At 54.5% G+C, this 15,501-nt stretch overlaps 1 protein-coding gene across 2 annotated transcripts in view; it reads left to right on the forward strand.

Annotated features, from left to right (window-relative positions):
- NEK6 (NIMA related kinase 6) overlaps positions 1-15,501 on the forward strand; it is a 102,080-nt gene that overhangs the window by 50,471 nt on the left and 36,108 nt on the right. For both annotated transcript variants that reach the window (XM_012509009.2, XM_003264116.4), the window contains exons 3-5: positions 5,155-5,295; positions 6,575-6,637; positions 14,518-14,628. In XM_012509009.2, the coding sequence (XP_012364463.1) occupies positions 5,155-5,295; positions 6,575-6,637; positions 14,518-14,628 (315 nt within the window). The remainder of the gene's footprint in view (positions 1-5,154; positions 5,296-6,574; positions 6,638-14,517; positions 14,629-15,501) is intronic.

Below are 15,501 nucleotides of genomic sequence, written 5' to 3' on the forward strand. Positions count from 1 at the left end.
GAGAAAGCCAGCGACATTTCTTGGGAGGTGGGATTGGGATGGTGGTGGCTCAGGGACCTCGGCCGTCTCATTGGCTCCTGCTCGCCAGTTTCCTGCTGCTCCCCAGGGCCCTTGTTCCAGCGGTTCCTCCACCCTCCTCCTCTCAAATCCCATGGGCCTGCCCCAGGCAGCTCAGGCCTCCTCACTCGTGCCCACGGTGACAGGCAGCGCAGCGAGTGATGATGCTGCAGGGTCAGCCTCCCTGTCCCCCAGCCCCTCTATCCATCTCCTCTGCCTTTGGGGAGAGCTGAGTGCCCTGGCGGAGGGGCCCGAGGAGTCAGAGGTGGCCTCCTATGGTGTTACCCCACAGCGCAGCCCTGGAAGGGAGGCTGAGGGCAGCTCTTGCCTAGCATGGTCCCTTGACAAATGGTCCTGGGTGACAAAGGTGCAAGGTTGTGTCTCTTACCTGCCCGCAGGTGCACGTCAGCCCCACCGCCTCACTGCAGTCCCCAAGGTTACTGCCAGCCACCGAGGGGTGGGGACAGCAGGGTGATGATATCAACAGCCAAGAACCCCCTGGGCTTGTCCACTGCTCAGGCCGTCCCAGCCCCTGGGGAAGCAGGTGCCACCACTAGGCCCATTCGACAGATAACAGCACAATCACCGTCACCACAACAACTGGAGAATGACATGTCCCAGCACCTGGTGCTAGGTCCTCTTCCAAGGGCTTGCATTCGCCCATCCATTTAACCCCCAGCAGCCCCCTGAAGGTGGCACTGTTATGATCTCCTCAGTTTCCAAAGAGGAAACTGAGGCCCAGAAGGCTTGCCCAAGGCCCACAGCCGAGAAGTGGCAGAATTGAGGTTTGAGCCCCAGCCTCCAGGCCCCAGCATTGGAGTCTCAACATCAGAGCCAGAGCAGTGGTTACCCCTCTGCCAACTTGTGCCCTGGGGTGGGGTTAGGGGTGTTATTTTCCCCAGGAGACAGAACGGGGTTTCACACAGAGCAGGGACAGTGAGCAACAGAAAACAGTTTTCTGGGCTGGGTGCAGTGGCTCACGCCTGTAATCCCAGCACTTTGGGAGGCCGAGGCAGGTGGATCACCTGAGGTCAGGCACTCAAGACCAGCCTGGCCAACATGGTGAAACCCCATCTCTACTAAAAATACAAAAAATTTAGCCGGGTGTGGTGGTGGGCACCTGTAACCCCAGCTACTGGGGAGGCTGAGGCAGGAGAATCGCTTGAACCCGGGAGGCGGAGATTGCAATGAGCCAAGATCGCACCACAGCGCTCCAGCCTGGGCGACAAGAGCAAAACTCTGTCTCAAAAAAAAAAAGAAACCAGTTTTCTGAAAGGCCATCGGGGTGGTCAGTCATTAGTCAGCAGTGATCACATTTGGGGCCACCCTGGGCGCACTGTTCTGGGGCCAGCCCCGTGCCTGTCTTGCGGTTTAGAGCCACACCGACACTTATCACCATCATCATCTCCCAGAGTCCTCAGAGAAATCCTGGAGCCAGTGTTACTGTGCCTATGTGTGGACGACCAGCCCAGGGTCGCTTGGCTGCAGGGGCAAAAGTGGAACTTGCCGGGAGCTGACCCAGAAGGGGAGGGAGGTCTTGGAGGTGGCGACAGAGAGCAGCCAGGCCTTCCAGGCCAAAGACACAGTTCACCCTTCCCCTTCTGTTGAGAGCCCCCAGATGCACCAAGGCCAGGACTCTGCTGGCCCAGGCAGCTGCCCCCAGGAGCCTGGTGTCTCAAGGTGCCCCACACCTGAGCAGAGGCCACCCTGGGGACAGCGTCCCATGGCAGCCCTGGGAGTGCAGTGGTACCCCAGAGCCTGCTGGACCATGTCCCCAGCACACGTGCTGCTGTCTAGGAAGCTGCCCTACCAGAGGAGCTGGCCTCTAATTGGGTCGAATGGACTGTGACAAGAAATGCAAATCTGGGTCATCCATATGCATGTGAGCAGCTGGAGCCCCAGCCACCTCCACCCACAACTACCAGGAGCTTCAGCCCCACTATGGAGCTGCACAGTGCAGCCTCCCAGGACGGGCAGTGTTGGGAACCCCAGCCAGACTCCCACTAGTCACAGTGAGAAGCCCAGTCTTCCCAGGGCAAAGACCCTCAGGGATCACTTCCTCCAAACCCTTCACTGTGCCTGGGGGAAACTGAGGCCCAAGAGGGGAGGGAGCCCACCCCCATCACCAGCAGTGCAGCTGGCTCTAGATCTGACAGGGAGTTCTAGCCTGTTTCCTGATTTGCGAGATGGGATTCATAACCCTTGCTTCACGAAGCTGTTAGGAGTTTGGAGACATAGAGTTGTCTAAGCAGCTGGAAACTGGCACATAGTAGGCGTCTAATGTACAACACCTCATGGTTATTTTTACGAGTACGTGCAATTCCTCTAAGTGCTCAGAAAGCCGCCCTGGCCGTTTATGAGGGTGTGTGATTTCAGCTGCATTCCTAGAGGTGACGGCATCTGAGTCACAGAGTCCCACTGTGCGCCAGGTTGTGTCAGGCACATTCCATGTGTCATTCCACAAACATGCTCCAAGCAGTTGCTCTGGGCAGGGTCAGAGCCTCAGTGCAGAGGACGTGGAGGGGACTAGACAGGGGCCCCCTTTTGAAGAGGCCAGTGGCAGGGCCTGGGGCAGGGCTCAGGTGACTGAAAGAATGGAGGCTGGAGCAGGAAGTGGCAGGCCTGGCTGGTCAGGGGGTGTTGAGCGAAAAGCCGAGGAGGGATCTGAGCTGAAAGCCCACCCAATATGGAGCAAGGGCTTGGGCACCACAGTCCCCAGTCCTGGGCTCACACCCCAGCTCTGCTGTTCTTTGCTGCCTGATCAGAACAGGTCACTGCTACCCCTCCAAGCCTCAGATTCCTGAAATGGGGACAGCAGTGACGCCCACTCACAGGGCTGTTCTGAGGACCCAAAGAGTGGGCGCGTGGGTGGTGTCTGCACAGAGCCCAGCATGCAGTAGGCACTCGGGATGCCTGCTCCTCTTAGGTGGGTGCTCCGTGTACGGGTGTATTTACCCGACAGACATTGGCACGTGGTGGATAAAATCATCATCTTCCTCCTCCAGCAGCCCTCCAGATCGGGTCCCCCAGCAGGACCCACAATGAGAGGTAATTAGGCCTGGAGGCTTCAAAGTCAAGGTTGGCCCAGCCCTCACCTTGCTGTGTGCTGTGAGGCCTGGACTCCCATCACTCGCTCCTGCAGGAGGGAGTTCTGTAGAGTTCCTTCAGCCAAATCTGGAAGAGACATTTTCTTTTTTTTTTTTTTTTTTTTTTTTTTTTTGAGATGGAGTCTCACTGTCACCCAGGCTGGAGTGCAGTAGCACGATCTCGGCCAACTGCAACCTCTGCCTCTCAGGTTCAAGCAATTCTCCTGCCTCAGCCTCCCAAGTGGCTGGGATGTACAGGCACGCACCACCACACCCAGCTAATTTCTGTATTTTTACAAAAATTTTTTGGCCAGGCTGGTCTCAAACTCCTGACCTTAAGCGATCCGCGCACCCCCTCCCCCAGTCTCCCAAAGTGCTGGGATTATAGGCGTGAGCCACCGTGCCTGGCCTGGAAGAGACATTTTCACTTTACTTTTTTCCCTGCTTTTCTAGTGAGTTTCTATTATTCATTAAGTCATGATTCAGGGTCCCAGAGTAGGGATCACCACATAACCAGGTTCCCCTCAGGTACTCTGGGTGAAGGACAGAGGAGAAGACGATGGACCCAGCTTAGACCCGCCCAGGAGATGTGCCCCTGCTCCGCAGCCATCTCAGGCGGAGACCCAGCTGGTCCGGCCAGCAGTTCCTGGTGTTTCTAGGCGGGGAAGCAGTTGTCAGAAGGGCCAGTCCTGTAGTTCTCGGTTTGGTCTTGATGCCTTCCGCCAGGGTGCTGATTCCTACAGACGCCCCGGTGCAGTGCCCAGCTCAGTGTGACCCTCACCAAAGACCCATTTCATGCTAGAAAGTTGAACTGCTTGTTCCTGCTTCAGTGGGGGCGGTGGCATGGAGCCGGGTGATGTGGGCATGGCTGGCCCCTCTGGGCCTCAGTTTCCTCATCGGGCAAATGGAGACACAGCCAGGCCCATCTCACCATAGGGCAGGCCAGAGATGTGGCATCCTCTACCCTTGTCTGTCTCCTCCTTCCCTGGCCCAGTGTTGGCGCCCCCTCCTGCCTTTTCCTGAGAGCTCACTGCACAGGTGTCCTGGGGCCCTCCTGGCCACTGTGGCCTCACCTGGAGGCTCCATCCCTGGGCAGGTCCTAGCGCAGGATCATGTGTTCCAACGCTGGCCCCTGCAGAGTCTTTGTGGAGCTCTGGTTTCTTCACGACACCCTAAAAAAGGCAGTTTATCTAAAGGATGGGCTCAGAGTGTAAGGTTGAGCCTTACGCATTTTTTTGAGTCGGGGACAGAGTCTCCATTACCCAGGCTGGAGTGCAGTGGCATGATCTCTGCTCACTGCAACCTCTGCCTCCTGGGTTCAAGCAATTCTCGTGCCTCAGCCTCCTGAGTAGCTGGAATTATAGGCATGTGCCACCACACCCAGCTAACTTTTATATTTTTAGTGGAGACGGGGTTTCACCATGTTGGCCAGGCTGGTCTCGAACTCCTGACCTCAAGTGATCTGCCTGCCTCAGCTCCCAAAGTGCTGGGATTACACCACACCTGGCCAAGGCTACAAATACTAACCTGGGTTTTCTTGTCTGAGATGGGGAACAGCTGCCCCAGGAAGGGAACTTGCCATTTCTTATGATGACCTGGGGTATTTTGCATGGTGGCCGCGGGCTGGGGAGACCTGAGCTGCACCCGGCTTACTGGACCCCAATTTGGGCATCAAGGATTCAGGAGAGGATGAGATGGGCAAGGCCCCTGGTCCCACAGAGCTAGCCCCCGGGGATGGGACTCAGAGACAGCAAACAAACAAGCGGTCAGATAATGAAGGTGGTGATGAGGGCAGTGGGGAGCGTGAACAACCTCAGTTTTTCACCTGCACTGGGGGTCCTTGAGGGGACCCAGGGGACCCTGTGCAGAAAGCCCCCGGGGGGCCGCCTGGGAGGCTTTGAGAGCGGGGTTGGCAGCAGAGTCCCTCCTTCACCTTAGGGGCTCTAGGGGTCATCCCCAGGCCTCTGCTCCAGCCTGGCTGCTCATGGAGGCCCTCTGTCCCCCCTTCCAGAGGCATCCCAACACCCTGTCTTTTCGCTGCTCGCTGGCGGACTTCCAGATCGAAAAGAAGATAGGCCGAGGACAGTTCAGCGAGGTGTACAAGGCCACCTGCCTGCTGGACAGGAAGACGGTGGCTCTGAAGAAGGTGCAGGTGAGCTGACGACCTGTGGGGTCAAACCTGCATCTCGGGAGGCGGTCTCTGCATCTGGACGGGGTGCCTGGGCCAATCCCTTCTCTCCCCTCCTCTGTGAATGAGGGAAACAGCACCCAACTCACTGGGTTATAGAGAGAACCAGATGGACTCCTGTTGATGAAAGTTCATTGTGAACTGCAAAGGAAAAGAAAAAAGGCATGCATTGAGTGCCTGCTATGTACTGGGTCATACAAGGAGCACATGGAGCCTGACAACAGTACCGTGGGTGGGGATTGTCATTTCATCTCTCAGATGAGGAAAATCTCATAACCCCCCAGGGCCCAGGCGTGAGTCACGGGGGAGCTGAGGTTCAGACCACGTCCACCCGTCCTTGCACCTGCACTCACCCCACAGTTCTGGGCTTCCTGCCTTCTGCATCCCTCCTAAATGGAGGAAGTAGGTCAAGCGGCAAAGTCAGGACAGGAGTCATGTCCATGAGAGCCACTGGACTTGTCTGAACAGCTTTGCCGAAGGAAATGGCTTTAAATCCTCCAGCAAAGCTTCCCAAGCCCCTTGATTTGCTTACTTGTCCTTAAAGAACGAGATTGAGAGCCTGGGCAGAGGAGGCCCGGGAGAGAGAATGGCGTTGGGGAAATGGGGAGAGAACACCAGCAGCTTCAGGACACTGGAGGAGCGGCGGGCTCCTCTGTCCAAAAAAGGACCAGTTTCTCTCTTGATCTTTTTTTTTTTTTTTTTTGAGACAGAGTCTCAGTCTATCACCCAGGCTGGAGTGCAGTGGCATGATCAGCTCACTGCAACCTCTGCCTCCCGGATTCCAGCGATTCTCCTGCCTAGGTCTCTTGAGTAGCTGGGAATACAGGCATGCACCACCACACCCAGCTAATTTTTATATTTTTAGTAGAGACGGGGTTTCACCATTTTGGCCAGACTGGTCTCGAACTCCTGACCTCAAGTGATCCACCCACCTCAGCCTCCCAAAGTGCTGGGATTACAGGTGTGAGCCATCGTGCCCGGCCCTCTCTCTCCATCTTCTGGGGAGGGGCTCACCTGGGCTCTCTGTCTTGGTTCTTTAGTGCCACGATGGGTTTTGTGGTGGGACAGTGCTGGGGGGACCCACAGTGAGCAAGCCCTACAGGGGCTGGGGGTGCAGGGGGGTCACGGAGTCCCTCGGTGAGGAGGTGGGAGAGCCAGGACTGGAAAGCAGACCCCGTGGCCCCCTTTGGGGCACTGGACACAGATTGTAACCACGCTATTTCTCTTTTTCCTCCCGCCCAAGATCTTTGAGATGATGGACGCCAAGGCGAGGCAGGACTGCGTCAAGGAGATCGGCCTCTTGAAGGTGAGTGCCCTGGGCCGAGCGGGAGCCTCGCCTCCTCGGGGAGGTTCTGGGGCCCCGGCTGGGCCACATCATGTCCATCACAGCCCTTGGGTGCCAGGAATCCGCAGCCCCTGCTAAGTTAACAGACAATGGCTTTCTGGGGGCAGCGGCTGGTGAGTTTTCTTGTGGCCAGGCAGGAGTGGCCCCTGCCTCATCACTCTGCCCAGCCCTCGGGGTCACTGCCTGCAGACTTTCCTCCTTGCTGCACGCCCCTCCTGCTTGTACATGGCAGTACCCGGCATAGAAGTCCGTTCCCCCGGGGCAGCCCTGACCCTGCCTCGCAGTGGCCTATGGACCAGGCTTGGCCAGGGGAGGAGTTCAGTGTGGGGGTCACATCCAGACTGCAGCTTGTCTGGCTCTGCCTCTCTCTCCATGTCTGTCTCCCTCTTTTTCTCTTTCTCATCCTCTTTACATCTCTCCTCTCAGCGTTTTTCTTTGGTGGTAGTGGTGGTGGTGGTGTTGTTTTTAGAGGCAAAGTCTGTTGCCTGGACTGTAGTGCAGTGGCATGATCATAGCTCACTGCAGCCTCAAACTCCTGGGCTCAAGCAATCCTCCCGCCTCAGTCTCCCAAGTAGCTAGGACCACAGGTGCATGCCACCACACCTGATTTTTATTTTTTATTTTTTTTCTTTTTTTTTTTTTTTTGAGACAGAGTTTCGCTCTTGTTACCCAGGCTGGAGTGCAGTGGCACAATCTCTGCTCACTGCAATCCCCACCTTCTCGGTTCAAGCAGTTCTCCTGTCTCAGTCTCCTGGGATTATAGGCACCCGCCACCACACCCAGCTAATTTTCATATTTTTAGTGGAGACAGGGTTTCACCATGTTGGCCAGCCTGGTCTGGAACTCCTGACCTCAGGTGATCCATCCACCTCAGCCTCCCAAAGTGCTGGGATTACAGGCGTGAACCACCATGCCCGGCCAAATTTTTAATTTTTTGTAGTGATGAGGTCTCATTATACTGCCCAGGCTGGTCTCAAACTCCTGAGGCCTCAAGCAATCCGCTCATCTCAGCCTCCCAAAGTGCTGGGATTACAGGTGGGAGCTACCGTGCCCGGCCCCCCATGAAACGTATTAGATTTGCTCGGCAGTTTCCAGCAAAGTGGGACTGCTGGTGGCAGGGATGCCCGCCGAAACCACAGCTGCAGAATTTCAGATTAGCAGTTATTCTGTCACACCCTGCCCTGTGTTCTCAGGCCTTGGCCCTGCCCTTGGGGACTTCCAGGCTGGTGGGGAAGCAGGTGGGAAGCAGATGGTGACCTTCCAGAGTGATGCAGATTGACTGGTGGGCCAGGGGCCCCGGGGAAACCCACTTCCTGGGCAGGCCTCACAGAGGCCAGGGCACCATCCCAGAATCTGGAAGGCCGAAGTGAGCCTGCTTCCAGGCACTGCAGCAGCGTGGATTATGGGAGATTGGGGAGACAGAAGGCTGGACATGGCAGCAGGGCCAGATACATACTCAGAACAAAAGGGGAGCCCCTGAAATGGCTGCAAGCCGGGGGGCCATGGCTGGGTGTGAGTTGTGAGTGCCTGCTCTGGTGGCCCCCGCCTCAGTGGGTGATGGAGTCAAGGCTGGAGGCAGGAGGTGTCCTTACCACTAACTATTATAGGTCAAAAAATATCCCTGGAAAACATTGTTGAAATGTTTAAGTAATGGTCAGCTTGCTGCCACTTACCCAGCCCTGAGGAATGTTTGTCCTGATCACCCACTGCCCCCTCCCCACCTCATGTGCCCTTTTCCCCTAGTGAAGGAACCCACAGGTGAGCATGCTGAGCACAGCCTGGTCTGGTCCCTGGTCACACAGATGTGCCACCGCAGCCCCTGCCTTGCAGGAGCCTGAGCCTGGCGTAAGCCCACCTGGCTGCAGAGGGGATTCGGCCCCTTCTCCAGGGCTGCCGTGCAGCCGAGGGTGCCAAGCCTGGGTTTCAGAGGACACACCCCTCGCTTACTAGCTGTGTGGCTGCAGACCGGACATGGGCCTCTCAGGACCTCAGTTTCCTCATCTGTAAAGGGGGCATGATGACAACAGGGACGCTGGAGGAGTCAGTGAGGAAACATGTCTGAGGAGCTCAGGGTAGCGCTGGTGCGTGGTACGCTCGCCGCCCAAGGCGGCCCAGTCGTCATGGTTACCACCTCTGCCCGCCAACGCCAGCCGCCTTCCAGAACATGGGTCCCACTCCACAGGTAGCCCACGGGAAGTCAACAGGATGTGCCAGGGCACGAGGTGCTTCCTACAAAACAGAAGGAAACATGGTTCTCGGAGGGGTGACTGTTGACATATCATATCATTCACGCCAAGAACTGAAACCCAAAACCTCTGAAGTGCAGGGACTGGTGGGGTCGGCAGCTGCCAAGCATGGGACAAGAAGGTGGGTCCTGTTGGAATGCAGGCGTGTGTTCATTCATTCTGTGCAATTTCTGAGCACCACTGAATGCTGGACACCAGGGTGCAGCCCAGTGGGGAAGACAGATCGTAGACAGACACTCTGTGTTAGATCCAGGAGGGCCTGGAGCTTGGGAGCCCCTGATGGCAGAGATTCAAAGGACAGAGACCCTTACTCTCAGCTCTCCCTCCCTTCCCTCTGGCCACCACCACAGCCAGACGAAGCCCAACCACATTGCATCTTTGCAGCACCTTCCCTGTCCCTGGCCCTTGTGTGTTCCCTTCCAGACCCCCCTGGGCCCACCAAGAGGCCACAGGCTGTGAAGTGCACTCCATGTGGACCAGGTTCTAGACTCAGCTCGGCCCCTGCTTGCTGTGGATCCGTGGCTGATCCCTTCCCCTCTCTGGACCTTGGGGATTTAGCCCAATGGATGTCTGGAGCCGCTTTCTGCCTGTGCCTCTGTAGACTGCCTGGGCATTTAAGGGAGCCCTTCCTTAACCCCTTGCCCTCAGACGTGCAGGGAAATGGGAGAGGAGCCTCCCTCCTCCCCTCCCCAGGAACCAGCGCCTCCTCGATGGGGCTTTACTTCCTACCCAACCCCTCTCATTTCTCCCTTGTTGGAGAAACTGTCATGCCTGGACTGCTGATGACCTGGGCAGTTTTTGGGAAGTCCTCCTTGAGAAGGTGTGAGATTTCCTGGTGACATAATGAGGTGAAATTCAAGAGGAGGGTGAAGGAGCAGGGTGTTCCCATTTGTCCTAGTAGCAGCTTGCCCACGCCATAGGTCGTGTCTTAGAGATTTGAAGGCACTTTCAACTTGCCATTCGCTTGCTTTGACACTTTTTTTGGTAACTGAAAAACATGTCTATGGAGCGTGATGTGTGCTGAGGGCAGTGATGTGATGGCCAGCGTTCACGCAGGATGGCCTTCTCAACACAAAATCTGGGCAAGAGGATTTTCCTTTTTCTTTTCTTTTCCTTTCTTTTTTTTTGATACAGGGTCTCGCTGTGTCACTCAGGCTGGAGTGCAGTGGTGCGATCTCAGCTCACTACAACCTCCGAGTAGCTGGAATAACAGGTGTGCACCACCACACCCGGCTAATTTTTGTATTTTTGTAGAGACGGGGTTTCACCATGTTGGCCAGGCTGGTCTTGAACGCTTGACCTCAGGTGATCCACCCGCCTCGGCCTCCCAAAGTGCTGGGATTACAGACATGAGCCACCACATCTGGCCCACTTTCTTTTCTAAATTTCCATTTTTATTTTAGATTCAGAGGGTACACATGCAGGTTTGTTACAAGAGTATATTGTGTGATGCTGAGATTTGGGCTTCTGATCCCGTCACGCAGATAGTGAACATCATACCCAATAGGAAGTTTTTCAGCTCTTGCCCCACTCCCGCCCTCTCTTGTAGAGCCCACTGTGTCTGCTGTTTCCATCTTTATGTCCGTGTGTACCCAAGATTTAGCTCCCACTTATAAAAGTGAGAACATGCAGTATAGATGTGTTTCTGTGTTAATTCTCTTAGGATAATGGCCTCCTGCTGCATCCATGTTGCTGCAAAGGACATGACTTTTATTCTTTTTTGTGGCTGCATAATATTCCATGGTATACATGTACCACATTTTCTTTATCCAGCCCACCATTTCTGGGCACCTAGATTGATTCGGTGTCTTTGCTATTATGAATAGCGCTGTGATGAGCATACAAGCCCATGTGTCTTTTTGGTAGAACCATTTATGTTCCTTTGGGTATATACCCAGTAGTGGGATTGCTGGGTCAAATGGTAGTTCTGTTTTTAGTTCCTTGAGAAATTTCCAAACTTTGTTCCACGGTGTCTGAACAAATTTACATTCCTACCAACAGCATGTAAGTGTTCCCTTTTCTTCGCAGCCTCACCAACATCTGTTCTTTTTTGACTTTGTAATAATTGCCATTCTGACTGGTGTGAAATGGTATCTCATTGTAATTTTTTTTTTTTTTGAGACTGGGTCACGCCCTGTCATCTAAGCTGGAGTGCAGTGGTGCGATCACGGCTCACTGCAGCATCAACCTCCCAGGATCAAGTGATCTTCCCACCTTAACCGCCCAAGTAGCTTGGGCTACAGGCCTGCACCACGAAGCCCAGCTAATTGTTTTTTGTAGTGACGAGGTCTCACTCTGTCGCCCAGGCTGTTCTCAAACTCCTGGGCTCAAGCAGTCCTCCCGCTTTAGCCTCGCGAAGTGCTGGCATTATAGGCGTGAGTCCCTGCACCCAGCCGGTTGTGGTTTTGATTGACATTTCTCTGATGATTAGTGTTATTGGGCATTTTTTTCCTGTTTGTTAGTTGCTTGTATGTCTTCTTGTGAAGAATCACTGTTCATGTTCGAAACTTTTTATTTTATTTTTATTTATTTATTTTTTATTTTGAGACAGAGTCTTGCTCAGCCACCCAGGCTGGAGTGTAGTGGCATGATCTTGGCTCACTGCAACCACCGTCTCCCGGGTTTAAGCGATTCTCCTGTCTCAGCCTCCTGAGTAGCTGGGATTACAGGCATCCGCCATCATGCTCAGCTAATTTTTATATTTTAGTAGAGACGGAGTTTCACCATGTTGGCCAGGCTGGTCTTGAACTCCTGACTTCAGGTGATCTGCCCACCTTGGCCTCCCAAAGTGCTAGGATTACAGGCGTGAGCCACTGCGCCTAGCCTATTTACTTATTTTTTATTTATTTACTTTTTTAGACAGAATCTCGCTCTGTCACCCAAACTGGAGTGCAGTGGTGCAATCTCAGCTCACTGCAACCTCCACCTCCCAGGTTCAAGCGATTCTCCTGCCCCAACCTCTTGAGTAGCTGTGACTACAGGCACCCGCCACCATGCCTGGCTAATTTTTGTATTTTTAGTAGAAATGGGGTTTTGCCATGTTGGCCAGGCTGGTCTTGAACTCCTGATCTCAAGTGATCCGCCCACCTCAGCCTCCCAAAGTGCTGGGATTACAGGCGTAAGCCACCATGCCCAGCCTCCTCTGCTCACTTTTTAATGTTTTGTTTTGTTTTGTTCTTATTGATATAAGTTCCTTATAGATTCTGGACATTAATCCTTTGTCAGATGCATAGTTTCTGAATGTTTTCTCCCATTCTGTCAATTGTCTGTTTACTCTGTTGATCATTTCTTTTGCCATGCAGAAGCTCTTTCATTTAATTATGTCCCGCTTGTCAGTTTTTGGTTTTGTTGCAATGGTTTTTAAGGACTTGGTCATAAATTCTTTGTCAAGGCTAATGCTGAGAAAGGTACATCTTACATTTAAGTCTTTAATCAATCTCGAGTTAATTTTTACACATAGTGAAAGGTAGGGGTTCTGTTTCATTCTTCTGCATATAGCTAGCCAGTTAATTGAGTAGGGAATCCTTTCCCCATTGCTTATTTTTATCAACTTTGTTGAAGATCAGGTGGTTGTAGGTATGCTGCTTTATTTCTGGGTTCTGTATTCTGTTCCATTGGTCTATGTATCTATTTTTGCACCAGTACCATGCTGTTTTGGTTACCATAGCCTTGTAGTATAGTTTGAAGTCCAGTAATGTGATGCCTCCAGGTTTGTTCTTTTTGCTTAGGATTGCTTTGTATGCCGCCTTCTGAAGTCCAGTCACCCTGTGTAAATTACCTACATTTGTTACTGACCAAGGTGCTTCCACAGGGGAGCCTGCTGCTAAGATGGCAACAGGGCTCCCTCCCAGCCACCCCTGGGAACCAGGATTGAATGTGCTGCACCTGCGTCCTGAGCTGTGCAGGGTGACTGGGTCCTCGGAGTGGTGTCTGGATGTTCACTGAGCCACAGCGCTGCTGGCTGAGGGGCAGGCAGGGGCCAACACACCCACCTCAGGGCCAGACCTTGGTCCAGAGCAGGGACTTGAGGACTTGGACAGGCAGTGGGCGCCATAGCAGAGAGGGATCAGTCTCTCGGAGGGACCTGGTAAGAGGACAGACACATGGGGAGGAACTGGGGCCAGTGGCTGAGCCTGCTCTGGCCCCTAGGGCCCACACATGGGGGGCTGGCTTGGGGAATGAATGAATGAATAGGGGCTTGCATGGCTCTGTAACATCTGCCCAGGCTCCCCTCATTTTAGAATCCACGGATGGGCACAGTGCATCCTTCTCCCAGCCACTTCCGGGCCTTTTGGGAAATGTGCTCACTATCGGCCTCTAGTGGTTGGCTGGTGTCTGGACTAGGCTGACCACACCCACACCAGGGCAGGATATTCGAATCTCCTCTGCTTTCCCAGATGCTGGAGTCACTTCGAATATAAACAGTCAGCTTTGTTATGAACAGATGCCAGGGGCTGCTCTTAGCCTGGAGGGCCTGACTTCCAGCCAGGGGGGCACCGTTCTGTCCAGCTCCATGCTCCACTGCAGCAAACATGCAGGCTGTGGTACGAAGGACAGAGGCGGGGTCTCAGCATGAGCAAATCAGCTGGGCAGCGCTCATGCCTCCAGGGATTTTTTTCAAGATTTCACAAGGGCCAGGCATGGTGGCGTGCAGCCGTAGTCCCAGCTGCTCGGGAGGATGAGGTGGGAGGATCGCTTGAACCTAGAAGTTCAGTTTCAGCCAGGGCAACATAGTGAGATCCTATCTCTACAAAAAATATTTTTTTAAAAAAATGATTTCACAAGAGATAGGTCAGGGATTGAGAAAGAGTGGGAAGGATGAAGGGAGGATGATCCTTCTGAGGAGCACCTGCAGGCTGGCCGTTGTCTGGGCACAGGGACAGAGAGGTGGAGCCCAATGCCGCCCTCAGGGTCTGGGTGGTGAGGAGGAGGGGGAGCGTCCTTTCCACAAGTCCATGCTGAGTCTCACGTAGCTCTGTGGAGCTGCCCTGTTACACATTTCAAGAGTATTGACCTGTGTCATCTTCACAACTGTGCTTCAAAACATTATGCCAGTTTTCGGCCAGGCGTAGTGGCTCATGCCTGTAATCCCAGCACTTTGGGAGGCTGAGGCGGGCGGATCACGAGGTCAGGAGATCGAGACCATCCTGGCTAACACAGTGAAACCCCGTCTCTACTAAAAATACAAATAATTAGCCGGGCGTGGTCGTGGGCGCCTGTAGTCCCAGCTACTCGGGAGGCTGAGGCAGGAGAATGGCGTGAAACCAGGAGGCGGAGCTTGCAGTGAGCCGAGATCACGCCACTGCACTCCAGCCTGGGTGACAGAGCGAGACTGTGTCTCAAAAAAAAAAAAAAAAAAAATTATGCCAGTTTTACAGATGAGGAATCTGAGACTTGGGGATGCAAAATGGCTTTCCCAGTGTCACCCACGCCTTCCTGACTCCCCAGCACAGGCCTTTCTTTCCCTGGGACCCGCTTCTCGAGCAAATGCCAGGGCCTCAGTGACCGGGTACCAGCAGGGTGCCGGTGGAGGGCAGGCACTGGGTCTGTCCCGTCTTCACTGGTGCCCCCTCCCCTCTTTCTCTCCTTATGCAGCAACTGAACCACCCAAATATCATCAAGTATTTGGACTCATTTATCGAAGACAACGAGCTGAACATTGTGCTGGAGTTGGCTGATGCAGGGGACCTCTCGCAGATGATCAAGGTGAGCGCCTGGCAGGGTGGGGGTGCTGGGGGCTGCGCAGATCTGGAGTCAACGGTGGCAGTCTCCCTTCAGCCCAGTCCCACAATGCTCTGCCCTTAGCCAGAGGCGGCCACCCAGGGACCCTGGGCCCCCCTGCGGATGCCCACAGGCCTCAGCTGCGGTCTGGTGAGGGCCTCTCAGGGTCCATCCCCAGCTGCTGTTGCTGGAGGCCTCTTTCTTTCCATTGGCCTCAGGGAAGCTCAGTCAAAAGAGCCCATGTGCAAAAGCAAGGCGAAGGTGACACCAAGACAGGATGGTGGCTGGGAGGGGGCCAGCCATGGGCGGAAGGAACCCCTCTGGCCACCCCCAGTGCCCCAGCCTACCCACAGGCACATGAGCCACTTCTCCTGCCTCACAGAAGGAGCAGGGGCAGCACCCCGTTTGGTCAGATCCCAGCTCTTGGGAAAGCGTCTTGTAGATCCAGTACCTCATTTTAAAGAAGGGGAAAACTGAGCCCAGAGAGGTTAAGAGACTTGCCTGAGGATACCCAGCATTGTGGGGACAGAGCCATGCCTGTGGCCCAGGTCTCTTTTCCTGGCCTGGGTCCCTTTGGTGGACATGGTCCCAAGATGATCTCCCCAGCCCTAGAGGGGAAACTTCATTTCCATGTTACGGCTGATGCCCAGGCCTGGGGTCTTCAAGAGATTGAGTGACCATTCAAGTCACATGGGCAGGCTCAGCGCCAGGACTGGCTCATGCTCCACGCCCCTACATACCTCTCCACCTGCCTCATCCCACCACCCAGGGCACAGGGCGGGGTCCACCATGAGGCTGGTGTCCAGGACCACTGCAGCTTCAGTGAAACAGCAGCACCTCCTGCTAGCCTCTACCCAG

This window comes from Nomascus leucogenys, chromosome 8, assembly GCF_006542625.1.
Source record: "Nomascus leucogenys isolate Asia chromosome 8, Asia_NLE_v1, whole genome shotgun sequence".
In the NCBI taxonomy this organism is placed as follows: Eukaryota; Metazoa; Chordata; class Mammalia; order Primates; family Hylobatidae; genus Nomascus; species Nomascus leucogenys.